General features: G+C 35.7%; 3 protein-coding genes across 3 annotated transcripts in view; 1 reads left to right on the forward strand and 2 right to left on the reverse strand.

The window, feature by feature from the left end:
• Positions 1-946: 946 nt before the first annotated feature.
• On the reverse strand, positions 947-8,845 carry LOC124169715 (V-type proton ATPase subunit d). Its single transcript, XM_046548403.1, has 7 exons — positions 8,619-8,845; positions 8,376-8,547; positions 8,091-8,269; positions 6,646-6,803; positions 4,112-4,288; positions 1,582-1,659; positions 947-1,498 (listed from the first exon to the last, which is right to left on the reverse strand). The coding sequence occupies exons 1-7, from the start codon at positions 8,737-8,739 to the stop codon at positions 1,337-1,339; spliced, it is 1,047 nt and encodes a 348-aa protein (XP_046404359.1). The 5' UTR covers positions 8,740-8,845; the 3' UTR covers positions 947-1,336.
• Positions 8,846-9,036: 191 nt separating this feature from the next.
• Positions 9,037-22,522, forward strand: LOC124169714 (adenosylhomocysteinase). Its single transcript, XM_046548402.1, has 8 exons — positions 9,037-9,336; positions 10,481-10,671; positions 14,606-14,758; positions 14,932-15,120; positions 15,693-15,908; positions 17,520-17,717; positions 17,996-18,190; positions 21,994-22,522. The coding sequence occupies exons 1-8, from the start codon at positions 9,309-9,311 to the stop codon at positions 22,123-22,125; spliced, it is 1,302 nt and encodes a 433-aa protein (XP_046404358.1). The 5' UTR covers positions 9,037-9,308; the 3' UTR covers positions 22,126-22,522.
• Positions 22,237-26,382, reverse strand: part of LOC124169713 (probable serine/threonine-protein kinase ifkB) — a 28,299-nt gene continuing 24,153 nt past the window's right edge. Inside the window, exons 9-10 of the mRNA XM_046548401.1 lie at positions 24,956-25,096; positions 22,237-24,641 (exon numbers count right to left, since the gene is read on the reverse strand). Coding sequence (XP_046404357.1) covers positions 24,537-24,641; positions 24,956-25,096 — 246 coding nt within the window. The 3' untranslated portion in view covers positions 22,237-24,536. The remainder of the gene's footprint in view (positions 24,642-24,955; positions 25,097-26,382) is intronic.

Genomic DNA, 26,382 nt, shown 5'->3' on the forward strand with positions numbered 1-26,382 from the left:
ATTCTGAAGTGTTCAAGGCCAAAATTTTACAGAGGAGATAGTAAAGATAGTTCACAATTGGTATTTCATCTGAAGACCACTGTCATTAGATAATTCATGTGCTGTTTCATGTTTTAATATAAGAGCTGAAGTTAAATATAATATGTAGAAGGGTATTGAATCCCATCTAGTTGAGATTACCCACCTCATCTCAAAATGTTACTCATAGAGTAACTTGATAACTATGCTTGTGGTTAGAAATTTCTGTTTCATTACCCATATTTACCCAGAAATGCTTATGCAATATGAAATGAAAAAATCCGATTGGCCGCAAAATAGCTACCAATAATCATTCTCCTTGGACCTATGAATCACTGGTATTGGTGAGTGGGACGTGGAGAGTTTTACTGCAGGGACCAAACCCATGCCTCTAAACTGGAATAGCCAAACTCACACATACCTGCTTACATACAACCAAAACAGGGTTCTTTATGAGGGTTAACAGGAGCCAAACTAAGGCTGTCTCATTGACAGCCTAGGATTCTTTGCCGGGCTGGAGAGACCCTATTAAGGATACCTTGTTGTTGGTCGATGTAAACTCACAAGCACTTTGAAAGAATCATCACACACAGATTAACTCAGCCGAATGGCTACAACACTCCAGGAGAAATCAGCTTCAAGCAGAGCATAGTCATTGGTTGGAAGGGCATGAGGAACAGGTTATCCTTCAGGAGAAGAGGTATGTATGTATCAGTCAATAATTCCATTGTTTGTTTTTTTTCAAGACAATTGATCAGGTTCCACCATCATTTAAAAAGTACTTGAAGTAGACATCAAAGTTGCCATCAAATGATTGTTATAGTGGAAACATTGAACTCAAAAGGAGAAATACTCGCACAGTCCACAAGAAAAAAGTGTATCCTACAAGAGAGGGAGTTTTCGCAACCAAATGCAATAAAATGCTCAGTTACACAACAGGGACTTAACATTTATTATATATACTGAACTGTTATATATACATAATTTGATCGTACAACAAAAAGCATCATCTAATTTTTTGAAATTTGTACATTAATTACAACACTGATTCTATACAAGATTTCTAGATAATAATTTACAGGTAAATAATAATCATTGATACACAAGTTGCCAAGATTGAATGTATTTTTGTACATGAGACATAATGTGGATGATAATACTATCTTTTCATTTTCATCTGTCTTATCCTTAGGTATGACCCACGTCATTACACTGCCTTAATTAATCACCATAACCACTTACCATTTAGTTGGAATGTTCCCCCAACATTAACTACATAAATGCATCTTCCAAGAAAGAGTTATGATTTTTTTTTACCTTAAAATATGGGAATGTAGTTATCTATTTTAGCCCTGTGTCTTTGTGCCACACACTCAGATATCCAGACAATGTTTCGGCATTCCTGCTCCTTTAGTTTCAAGTAAGAGTAAAATACACCAAAGTGAAATTGCTGCAGGAAGGCATTGACATTTAATCTCACCTGTAAAGGTAATAAAATTTAAGATTATATAAGAATGGATTCAGGTATTTCATGGTTAATTGCAATTGCACATGAATACTTACTTCGTGTTCAAAAAATTTGTCTTCCAAAGTCTTCTCACCAGGGTTGTTCCCAGCACCATCAAACAGAGCGCGATATTCCTGAAAATTTCAAACAATTGATGAATGTTGTGTTTCAAGGAACGGCCATCACACAAAAATGTTAACCAATAATACCCAAATTTATACATTAATAATCATTTCACAGGATCACTACAAAATCCCTTCCTTTTCATACCTCATCATAGGGTAAAAAATATGGACAAGTATTTAGAGTAATAAAATTTATAAGTTAAGCACGTGCACACATTCAAAATAGAAGGTATAAAATATTTTCAAATTGAATTTGGTAAAATTAAAACTAGGAAATAGATTAGGGAAAAACTCCTGATAATCTGGGCTACCAATGGGGAGAGGAAAAACTAATATGTAAACAGATAATCCAAAGTTTCACTTTTTCTTCTCAAAATTTACATAAACAAAAACTATATTATTATTTATGCATCCAGCCCATTATTTTAGATTGCTTGAAGGACTCATTGAGAGCTTTCTTCACTTGATCTCTTATCTTTTAAGAGGTGATAATGCCATTGTACTCGAACACTCCGTACACTTGCGATCTTTACGTCCTTTGTCTCTACTTCCACTTCCCCAAATGCCTTCACTTCCACTGCTCCCTCCTCTCCTGGCTGGGCTGTATACAACCACATGAGATGCCACAGCTATAATTTCACACTTTCAATATAGCAAATACATTTCAAAGATCTTGATAACATTTTCTTATTCTACAACTGATTTTCTATTGAAGAAACCTTCAAAATTTAATCACAAATTTTTTTGCTATTTGTCGTTCATGATATTAGAGCAATTTCTAAACAAAAAAATAAGTGTATCCTTACATTAAAATGGACTAATCCAGAGGTTATTGTGCCCAATTTTGTTTTTTATTAAGATTCTGGAAATTTTCGGAGGGTGATCATTTTACAGGATTATTAATTCAGATAATTAAGACAGTATTTTTAATGCATATACGTAGGTAGGTCCAGAAATTCAAATCTGCAGACAGCTAAAAATACTCATATTACTCCACTCTGCCAAACCCTGAGTGATCTACTCCCCTGAGAGAAGACGGCAAGAGAACATAGATATTAATACTTAGGGGCTCTCTACTTAGCAGATCTCTTACTAACTGGCTATGAAACACCACTGCACATCCCTTTCTTCAATTCGGTAAATGCCTTAGTATTAACTGTTTACAGTAAGTCCTCTACATATGAACAAAACATGTTCAACACCTTGTTTGTAAGTTGAAACACCTAGGTTAGGTATTGAAAATTGTAGTTATCCTGCAGAATGCAACACTGCATGACACCCTTGCCTTAAATCGTGAACTTGAAATGTAAAATAACTTCTACCATATTTACACACTAGATGTGTGCCAACCTCCCTAACCTTTCTGGGACCCCAAGAGCTTGAACTCAAGTTTTATTGCCCGCAAACCAAGAAGAAGATTTTCCAATCTGAAGACCACGAGCTGAGTTCCTCATTGGGTGGGTGGTTTCACAATTATGGAGGTTTGTCATGAGAGGTGTTTCTCCTTGCCAAATGTAAGGAGGGACTAGGGTTATTCCCTCATTATAGTGAGTATTTGTAGCATTTTACTACATGGAGGTTCATTATAAAGGGGTTTTATTACATCACTTTGCAATGAGATTCACCTCCTGTTAGGACAATAACATTTGCATTCAGCAGACACAAACCAATGTAGATTTTCCCCTGAATAGTCCATAGCCGGTTAGTCTGTAGCCAGTAAGTAAACATTGTGATTTTTTACACTGGGAAGATGATGCATCAATGAGTGACAGTGATTACTTGCCATGATATGGGAATGCTGATTCCTTTTTCGACATGTTATTCCTGTTGAGTCATGTAAAGGGCTTTTATGTCCAGCTGTTGGCTAACCAGTGGTTAATGTCTATTTATTAAAAATGACATGCTTATTGCAACTTTGAAGAATCTTCTCATGATTTTAATGTATGATACACCTTCAACCAGGTTCCCTTTCTTTACCAAGAAAGGGCTTGCATTTAGCAAACACACACAAGTTCTCCCCATCTTCAAAGTGGGGATACAAAACAAAAACTTGAGCATTAACTGAGGGTCACAGATAGGATTATATGATAAAAGGGAGCAATATCACAACATTTAAAATAGACATAAATCCATATTTAATCTATGCCGTTTAGCATGAGATTTCCTTGTGTTAGCTAAGGATAGATTGTGGGTCTCCACACTTCAAATCCATATCAATGAAACCCATATTTAGAAAGCTGATTTGAAGTAGTGAGGTTTTACAGAATACCTTCAGTTCTTATCATACAGTCTTTTCCCAGTGATTTCTCTGCATACAATACTTTCAGAAGATGGTAACAGTACTTTACAATAGAAATAGAGGATGGATGCACCCAGGTATTCTTGAGAGTCAATAAAGTGTTCTCCACTGTACTACGAAAAAAGTCAGTAGAAAATTAGTCTATATAAAGTTTTTACTCACAGCATAATGCTCAGCAGCCGCCTTCACTTGATCATAGTCATCAGCCCTGGCCAGAGCTGCAAGGCCATCTGGGTGGAGCTTTCCACAACGTGGGTACAGTTTTGCCCGTTCATCCTTAGTCAGTTCAGTTCCAAAGGAGTTGATTGTGATTATAATTGCCCTTCTGTCAGCTTCAAACTACAGGGGGACAAGTTCAAAGGTAATAAACACATTCATAAACTATGTATTTGATGAAATAAAATAATGCGTTAATTATAATTGCTCTTCTATAGGCCTGTTTACACGGTGCATTAACACGTATGGGTTAATGTCTAAATGTATGAACGCGAGAATGAACGCCAAAATGCATCGTGTAACCACCCAACTTGTGCGAATGCATGCACAGAAAATAGAACCTGTTCTAATTTGGTTTATGCATTCGTACATGTTCCGTTCCACTTAAAATCATTCACGCAAACGTACATTAACTTGTACGTGTTAATGTATCGTGTAAACAGGCCTTATCAGCTTAAAACTACAGGAGGAAAAGTTCAAAGTTAAAAACACATTCATAAATTATGTATTTGATGAACTAAAATAATTCGTTAATGACTTATAACTGATAAATAATGGAGGCAATTATCTCTGAATCACGACGCTATGAAAATTCACTAAATAAAAAAAGTCACTCCACTGTAAAAAGCAACTTCTTTCCATGGAAACATAATAATACAAATACTTTTGAATTTTTCTAAAAAATTAAATCTTTGACTACTTCATGCAAATAAACAAAATATCCATTGTTCTATTAAACGTAAATCAAATATTACCAGTACACATTTATTGACCATATTATATATATACAGAACACTCCCGATTATCCGGGCTAATGATGGGGAGAGACGGCACGAATAATCGGAAAATGCGGTTAATCCAAACCTTCGCTTAAATGTCTTGTAATGTTCATAACTTACATAAAACAAACAATATGTTATTAATTATGCAGTTACTCTGTTATTTAAAAGTGCTTCCTGGACTCATTGACAGCTTTCTTTGCCAGTTCGCAATCTTTTTAGCAGTGATAACATGGTTGTACTTGTATTATTAATGCACCACGTAAGGCCTGGTTTCGAAAACCACAAATCCGTAGCTGTGTGATCACGGATACAGAAAAGTGGTTTGCACGAATGCTTCAAAACCACTCCTCGACGTCATAAAACACACTGTCAGGCACCACACCACGTATTTGCTTCTCGCCCGAGTTGCAACTACTGCACGACGTGTAGTATCCCGCATCAAGGAGCGTGGCTGTGCCCTGTGAGGCTTGGAAAACAGGAACATGGTGCTCCCTAAATGCAGCTAGTGCGTGATTGCTTCCGTTTTACGAAGGGGATTCTAACGGAAATAATAAGCCCAGTGTATCCTAGCATTAGTACCGTATTTCTGATGATTTTGCGTAAGATTTTTGAAAAATACAGATCACGGAAAAAATTAAGCAAGAGTGAAAATCATGCACGGATACTTCGTAACCCAGATAAACGGCAGCCGGATAATCAGGAGTCTGCTGTATTGACCATTTGGAGGCACACCCATACATCATGAAAGCTGAATTCTCGCCTGACCTTTGACTGGATTCATTGAGGAGGAATAAAAAGCTTGATTCTACCTGCACATAATAGCAAACTAGGCTTGATTCCAACTGAAATTTTCAAGCTTGATTCCAGGATGGACGCGATAAAGCTGAACTGGAATTTAGTCAAGACTGCAATTGTAAGATTCCAATTACATCTGAAATCCAGTAGCAATGCTGTCAAAAGTGAATCTGAATTTTAGCTGGATTCACACTTCCAAGCTGAATTTTGACGTCCACACTAGATTTTTCAAGGTGGATTCCCGCTTGCCTTGTTGCATGGACTTATCAAAGGAAATAACACTAATTTTTAAAGTAAAAGATCACCATGTAACTAATGAATGAGCAACAATGAGAGGCAAGATGTATAAACTCTTCTCGGGATACTGCGCGGGTAAGATTATCTAAGAACGTGGGCACTCTTACATAATCTTACCCGCTCAGAATCCTGAGAGGAGTTTATACATGTTGTTCGCTGGGAAAGTGTTAAATCTTACATAATGAGAGGCCAGTTCCACTAAAGGATCACTAACCTAGTTCCACCAGAAAATTGGTTGCATTCTTTCAACCCAACCATCTATAGTAGAGCATAAATTACCCATCCTAATGGAGAGATAAACCCAAAGGAACAAGCAAAAGACAGTAAAATAATGACGATTTTCTAGGACAGTTTTCCTTTGTTTTCTTTTTTTTACTAAATATTTTATGTTGCCATTGGACTATAAAGTAGCTCGGGCTATTTTATATGAAATTCCCATGAACTTAAAAAAAATGAAATTTGTAGGTGAATATCAGAGATATGAAACTCGTGCATCTACTTCTGTACACAGAAATGTCTTTCAAGGGCTGAAGCTAAATAATGAGAATGAGGACTGAGCTAAAATTTATAAGCAAGAAATAGATAAAAATTATCAGAGGTACTTACAGCAAGGATTTCACACATGGTATCAGCTGTTGTTCCTCCAATTTCCTTACAGAAAGAATGAAATGCCTCAAGATAAGCCTTGTACAGGGTGTTACGGATGATTTCAATGTTCATCTCATTCAAATCTTCCTTCACAAAGCAGTCCACAAAAAATGGAGCTGGTAAAAAAAATGTAAGAAAATATTCTTCAATCGATAAAAAAAATGCACTTCTAGTGGCAAGAAGAAATGATGGAATTATCACTCATTGCATAAAGTAGAGTCATTTCAAGACCTCATTCCATAGTCTCCCAAAAGGGTATAATTAGAATTGTAGCCTTGTGTCTTTCTTCACAGGTTTTCGGTTTCTTCTGAACCATTTCCCTGTTAAACTGATAAATGGTGATATTGATTGTCCTGGCCTTCTGGAGCAACTTCCACGCACCTAGGAGGACACTATTGAGTGATTCTGTAACCTAGCCCCCTATCAGCGAAGAAGTGAAGCATTTTGGAAATGAGATTGGAGAAGCAGTGGACTTATTTTCATCTTCCTTCACAACTGTCCAAAATCATGTTTGAAGACTAGCAGACTCTTCTGATTTTAATTATCTATACATAATTTATGCATATATCATTATCCAAATTCCATCATTAATTAGTACTCGAATTTGTTGTGAGAGTTTCGATAGCTTTTAAAATTTCAATGTTTATCCATTGCTCTTCCACACCGTAATATTGCTGCATTATCAAGTTTTGTAGAGTTTATGAGACTCATTGTTGATTAGTAGAGTATTCACTGCATGTTGCACGATACTTCAGTCCAAGCTATTGTAATATTCATCCACTGTATTGTATAATTGATTATTATTGTATAGTGAATTGTTAAGATTTTCATACATTGCATCGCTAAAATGCTAAATATTTATTACATCTGGCACGGCTCTTAATTGTTAAAGGAAGGCTTTCCATTCATTAACTTATTTGTAAGAACGAAATTTTATCAAAATCTTATCATAAATAAAAGATATATATTAATATATCTATTAGAAAATGTTTTGAGATAGAATTAAAGAATATTGAATATGAAATCGAAGTTGGATAAATTATATACCTCAGAAGTTTTGTAAATGGTGTTTAACATATAGATAATGATTAAGGACATCGAAAACCAATTAATAGAAGGTGAATAACAATATGTAAACCGAAACCAACACCTACATGCCAACGTTTCGTTTTATCACTTCAATGCATCCCAAAAGGTAAGGGTAAGTTCAATAAGAAAAAAAACATAATATGGTGATACACTCGATTGAAATAGTCAGGCAATAACAAAGCTGGGTGAACAAATAACGCACTGTCAGACAACCGATGATGATTTTCCTGTGAATACGGTATTGTTCTACCAATTAATACTCGGAAATTAAATAATACATGCTCTCAATAGTAATTATTGGCAAAGCTACTCACCGAGAGGGGTATCAACAAGAACGGCATTGTAGAGATCTGTGGGTGTGGTGGCGACATGAATAGCTTCCATTTGCTCGAAGCTGCCCAGAGGGTGGCACTTGGGAATTAGCTCAGAAATTGTGCGTGAATGGAGAGTGCCAGTGATTAAAAGAATGATGTTATCAATCATATAGCTGTACCTGAATCACAAAAAATAGGTCACCAATAACAATTGTTCAGGGCTGATAAAATTCCCAGATTAAAAACATTCAGTCATACAAAAAAACAGAGTAAACAAAACATTACGTTATGTAATCCAGGAAAGTTGAAAGAGGTTCAACTGCTTGGTTCCTCATATGCTGGAATTCAATAACCAGCTTCTCTCTTAGTTTGTCGTCGATAACTGATACTTGCAAGGGGCTGGGTTCGTTAGCTAAGAAGTTCCCATAATCTGTGCCTTGAAGGTGTAGCTTTAAATCTGAAACAAAGATTTTTCGTCAGGAAAATGAAGCCAGTAATGATTTATGCCAGATAAGTTCTCTTACTCACCCTCAAGGGTTTCGCACTGCACTAAGTTATGGTAATCCGTCTGCTTCAGTATTCCACATTTCAGGCCACGGCATAAGCCTTCCAGGTACCCCCCATCAATATTGAACATACACCCCATCATCTTTCCACAAAATTTTCACTTTAAAAATAAATACTGATTTTATTACTACTTGACAGACGAATACCAGACGAGTTTCCCAGAGAAGATCATATGACTAGTGGATGTGACGTAGGGGCAAATACGATACCAAATTGATAACTTTTTTCAGAAATATTAGATAATACACAATTTTACAGGGTAGATCTGTGGAATTAATATTTTTATGCTTTATAAACATAATTATCGACGATATAATGCGGTATTCCTATATAACGGCTGCTACAAATACGTCAGGTGGAGCATGTATTTTGATAAATCAATTCAATTGATACCCGTCGGAAGAGAAAATTTGTACTGATTTGGTGAATTTGCAATCAACTAGATATATAAATGAAAAAACAACAAATTATAAGCTCATTGAAAATCTTAACAAGAGAAATTATAATATTTGCTTTGACTTAACTTAAGAATTTCGACTGTCTCTTTTTTCCTAAAATTTTCTCGTATTATAAAAGAAGCCGGGATTTCTGTTATTGACCTCACTGATAAAAAGTTCACACTGAACCGCAAATTCATCCCTCAGCTCAACCATGAGTTCCAAGCCAGCATATAAAGTCGGTAAGTTTTCACTTATGGAGCTCCAGTTTGAGCGGCACATTTGTCTCACTGTCGTAGCACATGGCATGGCTTTTATGTTCTATAAATAGTGATTTTGTTTAATAAGCAGTTTTCATTTTGTTATTGCCATATTAGCATTATCCATCTATCTCTACCAGGCCGTAACTCGTAGAAGAAATCAATTTCTTTTTTTTTTATCCATCATTATCAGTTGACCCTTACACCCGTTGCGCGTCACAAGGTTTTATGCATGATAATTCTGGTGGGAGAACGAAAGAAATGAGTTGATAACAGTTATTATTTATTCATTCGTTAAACGTCACAAATTTCTCATAAAAATCATTGTTGCAGTCAGTTGTATTTTTCCTATTAGATTTTTATAACGTGGTAATAAATGCGGCATTAAATTTTAAGTTATTAAAAATTTAAGCTTATTATTAGCTTAATTTAAGCATTATTATAAAAATTAAGCTTGAGGAATTGCGAATCCTTTTATTTTTTAAATTCCTTTTGAATGTTGTTTGGTATCGATAACGATACAAATTTTGAAGGGAAATTAAAATGTTTCTCTTATCTGTACAATATTCATCGACTGTGATGGCTGTTACTGCCGTGGTGGCTCTTGCAGTCAAATTTTCTATTTAAAAGAAATGAGGTGTATTGAACATACCCTATTCATGTTAGGTGACCTTTTCAACCAATTTAAACAAGTTTTTGTCTGAAAGTAAACAATTTTTCTTCCCGTTAAGTAAATTAGCAAAGTCTATACCTGTTTTTAGGTCCCTTGGTTAAAATTTCACACACCAAGTACCAAGATAATTACTGCTAATTGTTAGGTGGGGTAAATTTCACTTTTTCATTGATAATTGTCACCAAGGATGAAATTTGCAGGAAAGAAATCATTTAACTATACTGGGGTACAATTTTGATATCTCAATCGCTAGTCATGACTTGCAAGTATGGAGAAGAATTATATCCTATCTCTTCTAAAATTTGTGCAGTATGTAGTCTGGGAGATGTTTAGTGATGCATTAGAACTGGCTTGGTAAATTCACAAATGGTAGAGTGAGAGCTGGTTAATATTTTGGATTTATCCTCACCTCGTCCTAGGTCTATTTCACATCTCATATGTACTTAATTTCAGCTGACATCAATTTGAAAGATGCTGGACGTAAAGGCATTATATTGGCTGAAAATGAGATGCCAGGTTTGATGTCTTTGCGGAGTAAGTATGGCCCATCTAAGCCTCTCAAGGGGGCCAGAATTGCTGGCTGTCTTCATATGACTGTTCAAACTGCTGTGCTGATAGAAACTCTAATTGAACTTGGTGCTGAGGTGAGTAAATATTGGTGTGCAGCTTCATTAATTTGATTGTTTTTTGGTCCTATGCCAACGGTATTTGAAAAGATACATGGTATTCCCCTGACAAGATAGGACCTAACACTGTGAGAAGCTCTTTGTCCCTTAACCCATAGAGTGTGGGAATGTTTTCATACATTTTGGACGCTGACTGCAAAATTTCCCCAAAAGTTTTATTGCTACCTTGATATCTTGCACTTGGACACTTTTTCTCACCATAGCGATCAATAAGGGGCTTAACTCTTGAGGCCAGATCAGCCTGTGTGTCCGGGGGTACCTCCTGAACAGGGGGTCTCTTCTGTACTGGCGGGCAGCTAAAATCATGAACTACCGCAGTCTTAGGGTTAATGCACAAATAGTGCTAAGAGGGGGCTAAGATGCACTAGTGTTTCAGAAATGTGGATGGGTAGGACAACCTCTTCTGTCGATGCACTTATTTGGAAACCGCTCTCCTCCGTAGAAGCCGAGGAAGAATGCACCGAGTAGCCACCCAACTTGTGTGAATGCATGAACAGAAAATAGAATTTGTTCTAATTTTGTTTATGTATTCATACATGTCTCTGTCCATATAATCATTCACACTAACAGACATTAACTTGTGCGTGTGCTTTTGATGGAAATATTCACATACCAATCAAAAGCCAAGTTTTCTGTAGTTTCTTCAGCTTTTAGATAAATTGCATGAGGAAAATTTTACTGTGTATAGATGAAATAGATTGTATCGTATCAAATAGATGAAGAACTTGGATAATTGTCTGGTTGTCGTGGCGACTGAAGAATGCCCATGAGCCTAGCTGTAATTTTGTGTGGACTTAGGCGTGGTTTACACATTGTGAGCTAGTATCTGAGCTGGCCTATTCAGTTACTGCAGCGCACATACTCACACTCTGTGACTGCATCATACGAATTACTGTTATGTGCGAGTCAGTCAGTAACTCACTACCGAGTTACTACAAAAATTTTTGTTTTTAATTGCCTTCCCCACCATGCCACAAGCAGCAGCTCGCATGTGACTCGGATGTCAACTTGCACGGTATTACAAAATGACAGTAGCTCTCAAGTCCGGGACAACGCCGGGTGCATTATTCGTGTTTCTGTTTTTCAAGTAGTGATTAAAAACAAAATACAAAGTTTGAGGAGTTGTGCTAGGGCCAAACCAACTTATGGAATTGTTTGGATCCTAATTATAGGAACAGATATATGCATAAAGCCCTCCTTGAACACATTTGCATGGCATTGGGTTTGAAACGCCACTGAAACAATGCGATTACACTAGTATGGTAACTGTCTACTTTCATGCCAGCAGCTCGAACTTGTATGACCGGGTGAGGCGAGTCGAGCTACTGTCATGAGTGTACTCAGATCCAGTAGCTTCCTACTGTCAGGTCAGCTACTTGTAAGGTGTAACCGTGCCCTTAAATGCAGCTTTGGACAGTGTGATAAGTTATCAGCTGAAAGTAAAATTTCCTCTGGGTCTCAGCTATGCCATTGACAATGACACTCCCCATGTAAGCTAATAAACAAATGCCTACTGTAAAGGCCTGTTGACATGGTACATTAACCCTTACGGGTTAATGTCTAAATGTAGGAATGTGAATATGCACTATGTAACCAACCAACTTGTGCGAATGCATGAACGGAAACCAGAACCTGTTCTAATTTGGTTCATGCCTTCGTACTTGTTCAGTTTCGGTTCATAGAATCATTCATTAACAGGCATTAACTTAAATGTGTTAATGTATCATATCAACAGGCCTTAAGTGTTTTAACTGTGTCCCTCACCATGTGTAACCTATTTCAGGGGTGTGTAACCTATTTCCAAAAATTAATATAAATATTATTCATCGTGATAGATGAGGCATGCTCATTATCAGACTTCCTTTGAAAAATACTTTTTTACAAGACTATCATTAATATTGATCATTATACTATCCAGAAATGAAGAATACTCTTAGGAAATCTCTAATTTATCCCATAAAACAACTTAATGTTCGCGGAAGACCCCTCACACCAATATTTTGCTCTAGGTATTTAGTATGGTAACCTTGGGCTGCCGTGAAAAAGAGGATAAGATTATGTTTAAGGCTCTTAAAAGCCAAGTCTACTTGCATACAACTGCAGCTTCTGGGGGATGCAAGAGTCATTATTTACAGATAGCACAAATAAACAATGGTAATGTTTATGTATTTTAGTTATCTTAAAATTTTTACTATGATATCAATAGATGCTAGGCTTAGGGAGACTACAATACAAGAAGAATAAAACATGCATCTCTGCCGATTTTCTATGTACTTTGGTAATGCAAATTAAGACAAAATTATTTTTTTAACTTAAACTTAAATAACTGTGCCAACTTCCATGAAAACCAGTAGAGTTCTCATTGTAAACTAAAACTATGTTAATATTCCAAAGAAAGTAAGTGGAGCAAGAAAACAATTATGTCTAGGCACAGTGACTGAAATGTTATTCCATGTTTTTCATTTTTCCTTTGTACAAAACTGAAGCATTTGATTCATGATAGGTAACATTTTTGCAGGCAGCTACTGAATAGAAAAAATGCATTCAAACAAGGAATGTCTGCCTCCAAGAAAGGATCATATAAGACCTGTTTTTTCCTGAGGTCTGTGACTTAGACTCCCAAATTTCTACGAATATGAACGGTGGGCTGTATTCAAATGCTAAACAGTTAAAAGTGGCCATTGTTGACTTGCTCTGAATTTATTTTTCTGTATTCATGAGAGGGAAGCTTTTTTATGCCTTTGAAATTATTTTGGGACAAACTTAAATTTTGCAAATTTATGCTGACCTATAGGAATTTTCTTGATGCCAAATCTGTTTTCAAGTTCCTGCAATAGGAACTCATACTAATACATTCAGAGAGAAATTTCAAGTAGTTTATTTTTGTAGTGTTCATTCAAAGAAACCCATTATGCAGACATTCCACTATTTTGATTGTTCTCCAGGATAAGAATTTCAAAACCTGGGTTTTCATAATTTTTCTCAGAAACACTCCTGGTTTTTAGGAAGCAATAAAAATTATTCTAAAAGGCCATGGGGGCAGAAAGTTCGCATATCTCTATTTTTCTGTTGCTTTAGGCGAGATAAAAGAAAACCATTGAACACACTATAAATGCGTGATGAAACCAAAATATTAATACATAATACATAGACTTTAAAAAAAATCTAAATTCTTTTTTTCTCATGTGTAATGGGAGAGATGACATTTTTCAATGGAAACTTTTCCATTGTCTATAATGTTCAATGTTGTGAATAAATAGATAATGTAATGGGTAACAACCCCAGCTCTTTAAATAGTGGTCCATGTGGGAGCAAGCTCACAGTTTCATAGTTGCAGCTTTTGTAAATACAGTTGAGGGCCTCAAATCCGGAATCCAGAAACCCGGAAAATCAGAAATCCAGAACATTTAAAAATTCCTCTGCGTAGTGTTTTGACTTGCCACCTGGTGGCACCACTCTCCAAGCCTCCAAGCCAAGTTCTGGGATGAGTAGGAAGTTAGCACATGCTATGGACATGTGCTAAGAACCTTGTCAGGGACACATAAGGATATCAAATATAAAGTACAAGAGACTGAGCTCATGTATAAATTAATTAATTTACTAAATTAACTATTAACTAATTACTATGAAGACCAGAAAAACCAGAAATCCAGAAGCCCTTTTGTCCCAAGCTTTCTGGATTTGAGGTCCTCAACTGTATTTACACGTGTAATAAAAGTATAAGCTAATGATCCAATTTGAAATTTTGCATACATGGATTCATGGGAAGTCTTTCATGGAGTTCTTGCATATTGTACCATTCAACAATGTGAGATTGTCAGCAAGTCGAGAACCTACGCTTTTTACTGTACCTATCTTCTCAATCAAAACCTATGATTATTTTGCATTTCAGGTCCAGTGGTCAAGTTGTAACATTTTTAGCACCCAAGACCATGCTGCAGCAGCCATTGCAGCCACTGGTGTTCCTGTTTATGCCTGGAAAGGTGAAACTGATGAAGAATATGTTTGGTGCATTGAGCAGACCATCATGTTTCCTAATGGGCAGGTTAGTGTGCTAACCATGGTTTTTTTTAACCATATTGAGAAACAAGAAATTCACGTTTTAAGAGAAGTTTTAATGCATGGATTTTAAAATAAGCATTTTAATGATTGATCGTACATATAATTGATCTGTAGTCTGCTTTTAAATCATCTAGTGCATTTTTTTGGATTTTGCAGCCTCTGAACATGATACTTGATGATGGTGGTGACCTTACAAACTTAGTTCATACCAAGTATCCACACCTTCTCCCAGAAATTAAGGGTCTGTCTGAGGAGACTACCACTGGTGTTCACAATTTATACAAAATGATGAAGACAGGGATGCTTAAAATTCCAGCATTCAATGTGAATGATTCAGTTACAAAGGTAAGTGTATAGGGCATTGAAATAGGCACTATGTCTTATTCATACATTTAAAAAAACATAAGGATAGGTTTATAGGTGTCAAGTAACACTAATGGCCATCACATGTGAACTCTTTTGGATGTATGCAAATGAATGAAGTTTTGAATTTGGAAGTTTAGAGGAAATCGTTTGCCCAATGATTTACATTATTACTTTAATTAATTAATTTTTAACAAGAACTGAGTTAAAGAGAACTCATGTCCAAATCGACTATGCTTATCCTTTTGGGTGGTTTGACTACCTTCCATTTAGAGTTCAATGAAGATTTTGACTAGAAAAAGTCATTACATATATGTAGTTAAACTTGGAATGTTATCGCCTTTCTTTATCGAGCTTGCTTGTGTGAACCACTGTTGAAGAGGAGAAAATATTCCTATAATTTTGGTAATTTTAGATGCCTTTTTTTTCTCTGTACAATAATTAGCTTTAAAATTAGGAATCAAATCATTATTTTATGTTGCGCTTCATCCTTAATGTGTGTATTAAGGATATCAATTTTCATCAACCTAGTTTTAAAAATTCTTTTTTTTTAGAGCAAGTTTGACAACTTGTATGGCTGTCGAGAATCTCTGGTGGACGGAATAAAGCGAGCAACTGATATAATGTTGGCTGGGAAGGTGGCTGTGGTGGCTGGCTATGGTGATGTAGGGAAAGGATGTGCCCAAGCCCTGAGAGCTTTTGGAGCTCGTGTTATAATCACAGAAATTGATCCTATCAATGCCCTACAGGCAGCTATGGAAGGATATCAAGTAAGTCATTGCATGTAGCATGGGAAATAAGTAGTACATATTATTAGTTGCCTAAAAGAAATCTACCACGATGTTAATTATTATTTTCTCCAAATCCTTGATTCTATTTTTATGCATCAATTGATGGTGAGTGTTCCTCTCTGTAGTACTAGGAAAATTTCAAGTCAAGTACACACTGTAGGTATACGTAGTCGCTGGAATAGGGTAGTTTCTTCATCAAAGAAAACGAAAGGCATTGATTGTGATTCGTTACCCGCCATTAGTGTATTCATAATAAATAAATGGTTCTAGAAATCCCAGTTTAGACGAATGTTAATGGTCAATTTTAACAGCATTTGAAAAAGGCCAGATTGGCACCCATGCAATGCCACTCCACGTGATGTCACAGGGACCTAGTTTCTATATGAGTAGATAGGAGTTTTACATCGTCGGAGATTATCAATGAATGCATGAGGCACAGAGCTCAGGGAAACAACACTTAATAATCACCTGTTAAAACTGCCTATGGTCGGAAAGTTTCCTTCGTTTGATAAGGTATTAATAATCCTTATGGATGAGGTACAGAGCTCAGGGAAACATCTCTTAATAATCACCTATTAAAATTGCCTAAAAAAGTTTCCTTCATTTGAAAGGGTATTAATAATCCTTATTTAAGTCAAGTGCTAACTGCTAGTAGCCTGCGACTTCGCAGCGCTCATAGCCTCGCACCAAGGTGGCCTCACTCAGTGGCAGGCAGAACCAGAATGACTTCACACGGGCTTTTCCCAGCATTCATACTTTGCCATTGTGTTTTCGCGTGCTTGAAAATTTTCACTTTTCATTTAATTGCAAAAAATAGATATCATCATTTAAAAATCTAAAAGCGTTAAATATGTACTCCAGGAGTAATCTATCGATTTAAGCGATTAAAAAAAGGAAACCACCCTATACCTTTCAACTCTTTTAAACTGTATCTATCTCCACCTATGTACAATACATATATGTATATCCATATCCTTTTCTTTTATAGAAAAGTCTATACTTTATTTCATTAGAGTATATTTAAACGAGAATTTAATTGTCCCAATGTGTTAATGTAAAATTTCTTCATAGAATTCCTTAATTATCATAAAGAAAGTTTGATCTTAAGGAAATACACTTTTTGCTGGAACATAATTTATTGATGCTGTTATCTGCAACAGAAGAAGCAGACTGTTATGTACAGCTGCTCAATTCTCCTTTTTTTCCATCACATGGAATTTAAACTCCATTTTTTCATGTATTAAATGTCTAGTAGAGCATCTCGTTATCTGCTACAGTAAAACCTCTGTACAACAAATCCCCATGCAACAAAATTTTGAGAAAACCTCCCTACTAAGTCATTGACCCAGTGACCCATCCAATGGACAATACACCCAAGAAGAAGTCCTTTGACAAATGTTTCTAATTATGAAAATTCCTGCAGTTGAGTCAGCTCTTGGGCCCAAAACATCCCTGTCCTATGACATCATTGTTTAAGGATAAAGGAGGTAGTGGAGTATTGGTCCTAGAGAGTGACGTGGTAGGAAGTTACTTCTGGAATACCTTGGTAAAGCCTTGTGTAGAATTAATGAAATCTCTTTCTCTTTTAAGGTTACCACAATGGAGGAGGCTTGCAGTGTTGGGCAAATATTTGTCACAACAACTGGTTGTAAGGATATAATTAGGGGAGAGCATTTTATTAAAATGCCAAATGATGCCATTGTGTGCAACATTGGCCACTTTGACTGTGAAGTACAGGCTCGTTGGCTCGAGGAAAATGCTAAAAGCAAAGTCAACATCAAGCCTCAGGTATGTAGAATTATCTTACCACCCTGCTTTTCATTTCTTAGCCAGTTGCTTACCCAAACCTTTGTTACCTTATTTTGCTTTACTACATATTTATAAAGCCTTCATCACATTATTTTGGTTTTTGTTTACTAGTAGCATAAGTTTAAGCACTGCATTCCATCATATTGCATACCAATAACAATTCTCAAAGCTATTATTTATTTTTAAATTGATAAGACTACTTGAATTGAGTGGAAATAATTGTAATCTAATATTCATTGCAAATTAACTCACAACAGGTGGACCGGTACCTCTTGGCAAATGGTAGGAATATAATTCTTCTGGCCGAAGGTCGTCTGGTAAACCTTGGGTGTGCAATGGGTCATCCGTCTTTTGTCATGTCCAATTCCTTCACCAATCAAGTTCTGGCTCAGATAGAGTTGTGGACCAAGCCTGGACAGTATGCTGTTGGTGTTCACATGTTGCCCAAAAAGGTGAGAACTAAATACTATTACTGAATATTAATACTGAACTATTTCACACTGACACCTAAGGCAACACGACAAAAATTTTCTCCTCCCTGTATACATCTTTGAATGTTGAAGAACTAACCTTTTCTTATTTCTCTTAACTTCATTTTTCCCATATATTTTTATATTTTTGATACTTTCACTTTTCTGGGATTTTTGCATCAAGTTTGTAGATTACAGTTTGCCTTAAAAATCTACCCTGATCCCTAATCCCTTTGAAAACAAGCTTGTGAAAAATGTTATTTAGGCCTAAGCATTCTTACCTGGGCCAAAATGAATGTAAATCCAGCGAAAAGCATGCCTAGATTTGTCATGCTGAATCACCCTGGGACCTGCCACTGCAGGTCAGCCTCACTTAATTCTCCTCTCCCCATTTATCCTTTTGTTGGTCATATTAATTAGGCAGCATTCAAGTCTCTTTGCCTAGGAATCACGTTGAGTCAAGTTGTTAGCATAGGGCCACAGATGGGCATTTGCTCTTATGCCATCAGTTCATTTATGAGAGACTCTTGACAGCCAGATTTCCTAGCCTCCCGATTCCCCTCAACACAATGTACAGCAAACTCCCGATTATTCGGACGAATAGTGGCAGGGTTCCCACTCAACCGTGAAAACCTTAAAACCGTGAATAAGCCGTGAATTTCGTCTACCGTGAAAAAACCTGGAAATAGCCGTGAATTTCATCATAAAACCTTAAAAATCTCTCAAACTTATAGAAAAAGAACTACAATTGACAGATGAAAAGAAAAAAATGATATTTCAATCATGTTTCAAGACCGAGCCACTTACAGACACTGTCCACCCATTCATCTGCACACGTATATTCGAAGTGCAATAATTGGTCCTCGTGCAATAGCACTTTCATTGCTACGTGTGAATTGACGGTGCCTGTCGCGGTTGATAAATTTTTAGTTAACGTGCGGTGCGGGCGGTGATTGTTACGTCATCAATATTTCTGCCTAACATGGCTTATCAACAGACCGTGAATTTGACGATATTTAGACCGTGAAAACCTGGAAAAAACCGTGAATTTTATAATTTAGTTAGAGTGTAAAAAAACAAATAATCCAAACTTTCCCTTTAATTTCTGGTAAATTTCATAAGTTAAGTAAATCAAACAATTTATTATTATTTATGCACATTGTATGTTATTAGAGATTGCTTTCCGGAATAATTAAGTTTTCTTGACCGCGATCTTGTTAGCGGCGATAACTCTCTTATACTCATATTCCCACTGCTCTGAAAGCTTTGAAAGAAATTTAATGATTTGGATAATCATTGGCATGAACAAGGATAATTGTTATATTGTTCTAATATGGAACAAATTAGGACCACAAAAAAATGCTAAATTCAGAAAAGGATAAAATGCGAAGATGTTAAATCCAGATCATGTATTGATGTGGGGGCAATCCTTGCTCTCCATTTTAAAGAAATAGTTGAGATAAGTCAAGTACAAAGGTACCAAAACAGGTTCATGCCTGGAGCCGAACTAAATTCTTAAAAAACCCAAGTAGTGTAAAACAGACACAGATTCTTGTCTTTGGGTACTCCTGTCTGCAAACCGCTCTGCAGGCATACTGTGCCAGTATCAATGTAGTTAAGGACATTTGTATCCGAGGTGGGTAATGCACATTTCTGGGGCTTTGATGAGATATGGATTGACCTGACTCATTCCCTGTGAGTCATCTCGAAACTTGAAAGACACTTAGTTTCTTCCACAAGTTTATAAAAATTTATATTTTATGACTGGTTACGGCTATTTCACCATTATCAAATACAGAAAATATTTGGTGGGAGCAGATTTATATATACTATGGTTGCTAATGTGGAGGGGGAGGGAGGAGGTTTGGTTTCAAGCTGGGATTGGTAATTACTGGAGGACAACAGGGGTGGGGGGGAACACAGTTTGTCAAGTGGGTAATGGGCGATTTGGGAGGGTGATGAGTAATAAGGGGGATGGGTTGGGAAAGGTCATGTCATTAACCAGGTTTCTATTTGTAGATATTACTATGCAAGTCAATTTAACAAATGAGAGGACTTATGAGAGGGCGTATGGACAGCTGTTAAGCCTTTCGCTGCTGTGAACGTACCTATTAGTACAATTATCGGGTGTTACCTGAATTATTGATTTCTGAATTATTTATGTTGGACAGCAATATTTTCTGACAAAGTTCCTGATTATTGAATTAGTTTTGTTTTTATCTTTCAAATTTGAGTATCGATTGATATGTTGATTAATTTTTCTGTTAGCTCTCTCACTTTTTAAATTTCTAATTCTTATCGGACAATATTTTCATAAAAATTTTAATCTATTTTGATGAAAAGCGAGTGGATTTCTGCTCCCAATTAATTTAATTAGTGTGTATGGGATGTATTCAAAATCTGTTTCAAGCAATTTCACTGAGTATTATGGAGAAAACTGTGAGGGACAACACTGGTAAAGTGAAACAGAAAAAAGTTGTGGTCACCTTGGCTTTGCCACAAGTAAAAATTGCACTCATTGCCGTTATGGCAAATGGAGGAATTAATTCTAGAAAAAGAAGTGGATTCAACCTGGGTGAATTTCCACCTCTGAGATCTTCTTTCGTGAAGTCATCCTCAAACTGCTTGGTACTTCTATAGGGTGTCCAAAGACCTTGAAAACTGGGAGAATCAGGAATTATGTATGAATTTTTAGTCCCTGGAATTATGCATGAATTTTTGCACCAACCTGGAATTTCAAAATCTTTTATTTCAAATTCATTTTCTGGCCTATGTCATGTACATGTATGCTTTAAAATGCATTGATTACATTTTAAATTGCCTTTTATGAAAACCTATATTTATCTATATTACCATTTAAATTACGGCGAATGTCTTGAATATCCAAGTGACACATTCATAAATTACGATTAAAATTTCTATAATTACGTGTAAGATATAAATTAGGAACCTGAAATAATATGTATATAAATTATGGATGAGTCAGTTCTTTAATTTACAACAACTTATTAATATTTAACATAAATTTAATTTATCTGAAAGTATTGAAGTAATTTTGGGTGTTTTACAATTCTTATATTTCACATTAATCAAGTGCATAAAATTAACCTGGAATTTCGTAAAATTTCCCTGGAAAACCTTAAATTATGCATGAATTTTTCTGGTTTCATTGGCTGGACATTCACCTAATGTCAGTCCAAAACCTACTCCTCATGCCAGTGTTCTGGTTTTAAGGGATTCAATTTCCTCTGCCATGATAACACCTAAAATTTCTTGCCACTTTTTTTAGCCATTGCTATATAGCTGTTCCCTCCACAAAAATCCGTTGGTCCCAAGAAAGCTCCCGAGTATACATTCCATTTTTTTCATGAAATTCTTTATCTACCGTGGTTGGCGTCAATAGCGTGGTAAAGGACTAATGAAAAATTCTAATGAGTTGATTGCAATAAGAGGTTCACCCAGGGATGTATTACAGTTTTGACTTACTCAAAGTAGTTCTAAAATTAGATTCTAGGTTACGTTCCAAAGATTGTTTCAATAAAATTATAATATTCCATTAATCAGCTAAATTCCTGTTCAGATCAAATTTGCGCCCCTATGAAAAAATTGTATAAACATGTTTCAAATTTTTATACATTCTTATACATGGCCATCGTAATGTATAAAATGTATGAAAATTTGAAACAGGTTTATACAATTTTTTCATAGGGGTGGTTTTGGTGATTATTTGGTAATCTATTGGTAATTTTCATCTCTTGAAAATAATTTTTCCTTCTATTTGACAGCTTGATGAAGAGGTTGCTGCTCTTCATTTGGAGCATCTCGGAGTTAAGCTGACTCGGCTATCTTCTGAGCAGTCAGCATACTTGGGAGTCAATGCAGATGGACCTTACAAGCCTGAGCATTATCGTTACTAAGTGTGAACTCAAGTCAAAGAAGAATGGTTGAATCTGCAAGTGCCACTAAAAATGTTTGTCACATCTATTTTTAAAATGTCACATCTATTTTTTAAATTTTTTGGTTGATGCTTTCATGGCATCTGAGTTTGCTGAGAATAATTAAGGATGTCCTTTTTATGATTAGGGTAAGCAAGTAATTTTTTATGCCCACTTTTTCCTAGCCAAATAATCCACTGATGTTTTAAGAATGATCTGATTTATTATTGTGAAGTACTTAAGGCTGACTGATCTACCAGTAGTCAGCTTGCTTAAACATAAAATCCAATGAGCAAAACATGCTATTTATATGCTCTCATTTAAAAGCCAAATGAAACTTTTGTGGTCAATAAATAAAGTTTTCTCTTGTTAAAATTTACTCTTCTGAATGATTCACAGCTTTTATTTTTCTGAGATCTGACGCACAACTCTTAGGAAAAATGGAAGTCCAAAGCTAACTTTTTCTTCTTTTGGTTACACGATTTTGGAGAACTGGAAGAGAATACCTATACGGTAAGCAAACATTTAGATTGATTTTTTTTTGTAGCAATACCTCACTTGGCCAATTTCCTTGGGACTCGTTTTACTCAGAAATGGGCAATGAGCTTGTGGATAAAAATTTCAATGACATAAATGATGGCTTTCATAGGGATACAGATTGAGTTCCTAGCATCGTTTTTAGGTCCTAATTTTCCATGAAGTTTTCATTGTTCAGTTCTCAAGAGCTAATAATGATAATTCTCATGGAAATTACCAAAATTGATACAAGTAATTGGTATGCCAACATTTTATTTAGAGTATTTAATGTAAATTAAGCTCAAGAAATTTTTTCAAACTGGATTTTGTGCGAATTATTGGGGTACAGAATATTTTTGGTAACCTAATCGGGGTCCAAGCTCCAAAACCATTGAAATAGAGAACCAAACCAAATTTTGAACAACATGAAAAATGAGGACAAAATGTGCATCCCTAACAGTCTAATTTCTATGTGCTCTACCAGTAATGCTAGTTAGCATATTAAAAATGTTGAAGTAGATTATGTTGTTTTGACAAAAGCTGATATAAGGTGCAAAATAACTTTGAATTTGTTAAATAAGTGATAATAAATTTTTAGCCATTCTACTTCTTGAATCATTGCTGCACTGGAGTCAAAACATTCCAGTTGAACAAGAGAGATGCTATAATTTGTAAAATTAGTTCAGAAGAAGATTTTTAGAAGAGGACGGCCTAAAGTACTAACTACCTCACAGATATTTGTAATAATGAGCGAGCTCAGCATACGGACTTTCCAAGACTTAAAGCTGAACATGGTTTTTGAACTTACATAAGCTAATTTTAATGCTACTAGAAATTTATTCATAGCTTGCATGTTTTAGAATGATCTTGTTTAACACAAATTCAACAACTCAATTAGCACAAAGGCCTCTAGGAACTCGTTACTAAACGAGGCATGAGGGTATTTCCTTGGTACAAGATGATATTAGTTTCTTTTCTTTCTTTTGACTTGGTTCGTTTATAGAACTGTCGGTAGCAGTACTGTTATCAAACATAAAAGGCTGTTGAGCCTTGATTTGCTACATTTACATGTAGTGTCTAAATAACATTGATAGAAAATAACTAGATGACTTCTTGATACTAAAATAAACACTACAAGAATTATTGCTCATCGACACAACTTTATTACAGTAAATAGAGAAAATACACATAAAATATATAAGAAAGAAATTATTTTGAAAAATCAGTAAAGCCTGATACTGAATAACACAGAATTAAAAATACATGAATGTCAACCACAAAAAAATTTAAAAACCTATAATAGACACATTAAATTATGACTTCCATATTTTTCTTAATTATTAAGAAATATGCTAGGAATCTTTCACTTGTGAATGTACTCACTAGTTTTAAAAGTTTATAAAACCTTAATTCCATAATTACAATAGAACCTTAATTTTTTTCCTAAATCAATGTGATACTGCACGGAAATATGTTTTATCAAATTAGGCAATTTTTCAACTACTATAACATGAAGTATATTCACAGACAAGCTTCTACATAGTTAAATAGTTTCACACTGTAATGATTACTAAATTATCACAATTTCAGCATATACAAGATTAAAATAATAAATCTGTAATGAAAAAAAAACTCTAGGCCACATTATGATCTATTAACAAAGTGGTAAATAAATTTTAATGAAATGCTGCTGCTACACAAGCCAAAATCTCTTCTAACACCAATTTCAGGATTAAATGAAGAACATTAGTAATTATTTTCACAGCCTTAGCTTTGAATATCTTTTTCAACGCCAGTTAAAGTTTTTTTTTAACATAAATTCTTCCACAGATGTGTATACAGAGCCATTGTTCCATACAAAATCCTTCAAAATCCCATTAATATTTCTGTTCCTTTAAAATGTGCTGTATTTTCTTTTTGAGATATTTAATTGACAGCCTCCCTTGAGGATTTTTCGTTATTAAACTGTTGATCACCATTGCCTATATTTTAATTAAATCATTAAAATATTACAGAACCGGTTGTAAAATAACACCATCAAATTCTTGAAGTATACCATTCTAGCTGATTACATGAAACTTCAGCTAAACAGATAAAAAGTAATGAATATTGCAAAAGTCAGCCAAGTTTCTTTAATTGTATACTGAGATGCCACAATTCTTGCCATGACTGATGACCAAGATCATAAATAAACTCAAAAAAGACCAAAATTAGTTTCTTTCATCCATCAATTGATTGCTGTATCCCATGATCAAGTTACTCTAGCAAAGACTTAAAAGCTTAAATCTGAACTTACCAAGTTTGGATACTGCTCCTTAAAGGTATATGTAACTTTTCCTTGTACTCGTATACTGGAAAGAACTGCTGCCCTTTCCATAAAGGTTTTGAAGGGTACCAGCATTTCAAAAAGTATTATACCTAAGCTGTATAAATCACTCTATGAAAAAGAAAAAAAATATTACTGTTCAGGAAAAAAATCCAAGGCAATTGTTACAACAATAGGTAAATGGGTGGATTCACTCAGCACAGGAGCCAACACGACATAGCATGCTCTCAGCTTCCCTGAGTGGAAAAGTTGAAAGATTGCTGCAATAAGGCTTTTTAATTGTCTATCTACACAATTTTGGCCACCTAGAAGTAATATTCGAGCTCCAAACAATCAACAAGTGCTCAGGTAAGCAGCAGCCATAAAGACCACCCTGAGGAATGACTGAGCAACCAAACTGAGCTCCTATGTAGCAGTCACATGGAATAGGAAATTACACTGCGAGACACACTTAGTCTAATACATTTCATGAAAGTAAAAGTCTGATTATATGGTGCCTTATTCACTCTGCTTCAGAGTATTTTACCCTCGAGTGGGTGCGCTGGTGTATAATGTATGCCAATCTTCGAAAACCAGGGACTTCAACATTGTATGTATATTCTGGTTAAGAATGGCCTCGTGTATTCTTACATTGAACTTTGATTGTCCTTATTGTGACATTTCAGAGCTTGAAGTGCTGTAGCTAATTTATTTGTAGACTGGCAAAGGGAACCGACACTGGGCTAGTCGCGTGGCGTACAAAGTACACCACGCAACCAGCCCTGTACCTCGTGCTTTTCTTGAATGGCCTCGTGTGTTCTCACAATGTCATTTTGACTGCCTATAGCGTGAGTTTCTAAAGCACAGAGTATTGTAGATTTACAAAAATTTTTTTAGATCACCAAGAGGGTACCCAACACCCATGGCGTATAAATTATGCCATGCGACTGGCCGTGCACTACCTAAGACGAGGGGTTCGGGTACACATAATCCCATATTTCGGCGGTACGGCTTGTGTTCCACTGTGTTGGGTCCCGAAACTAAGACTTTGCGAACTCACAAATTCATAAAAGGAGGAGAGCAAGGAAACGTGTATTTTTGGCATTCGTCCGTCTGTGTAGGAAAATCTCAGACAAAAGTTTTTGGCTTTCGTCTCCCGGGTCAAGAAATATCCTGCCGCATATTTTTGTCTTAGTAGCGAAAGGATTAACTCTCTATACAATGTATGTGCATTAGGATAGTTTGAACCCTCCAGTAATTTGATTTAGTCAACCAGCAGATTCCCATGGTATTTTGGCTACTTTGTAGACATCATGTGAATGTGGTTTAGAAATCCTCCAGACAAACTCATTGCCGTCTTTGAGGAAATCATAAATTTTTTCACTGCATGGGCCGCTTTCCAATGGGACGAATTTCTG

The sequence above is a fragment of the Ischnura elegans genome, chromosome 12 (genome assembly GCF_921293095.1).
Source record: "Ischnura elegans chromosome 12, ioIscEleg1.1, whole genome shotgun sequence".
NCBI lineage: Eukaryota > Metazoa > Arthropoda > Insecta > Odonata > Coenagrionidae > Ischnura > Ischnura elegans.

Bases quoted from the DNA above. Each gene is read 5' to 3' on its own strand.
- LOC124169714 (XM_046548402.1), top strand. From the start codon at position 9,309: ATGAGTTCCAAGCCAGCATATAAAGTCG. The intron at 10,672-14,605 runs GTGAGTAAATAT...TTTGCATTTCAG, and splicing joins TAATTGAACTTGGTGCTGAG to GTCCAGTGGTCAAGTTGTAA. The intron at 15,909-17,519 runs GTAAGTCATTGC...TTCTCTTTTAAG, and splicing joins CAGCTATGGAAGGATATCAA to GTTACCACAATGGAGGAGGC.
- LOC124169715 (XM_046548403.1), bottom strand. From the start codon at position 8,739: ATGATGGGGTGTATGTTCAATATTGATGGGGGGTACCTGGAAGGCTTA. The intron at 4,289-6,645 runs GTAAGTACCTCT...GTCCCCCTGTAG, and splicing joins CCATGTGTGAAATCCTTGCT to TTTGAAGCTGACAGAAGGGC. The intron at 1,660-4,111 runs GTGAGTAAAAAC...TGAAATTTTCAG, and splicing joins CGGCTGCTGAGCATTATGCT to GAATATCGCGCTCTGTTTGA.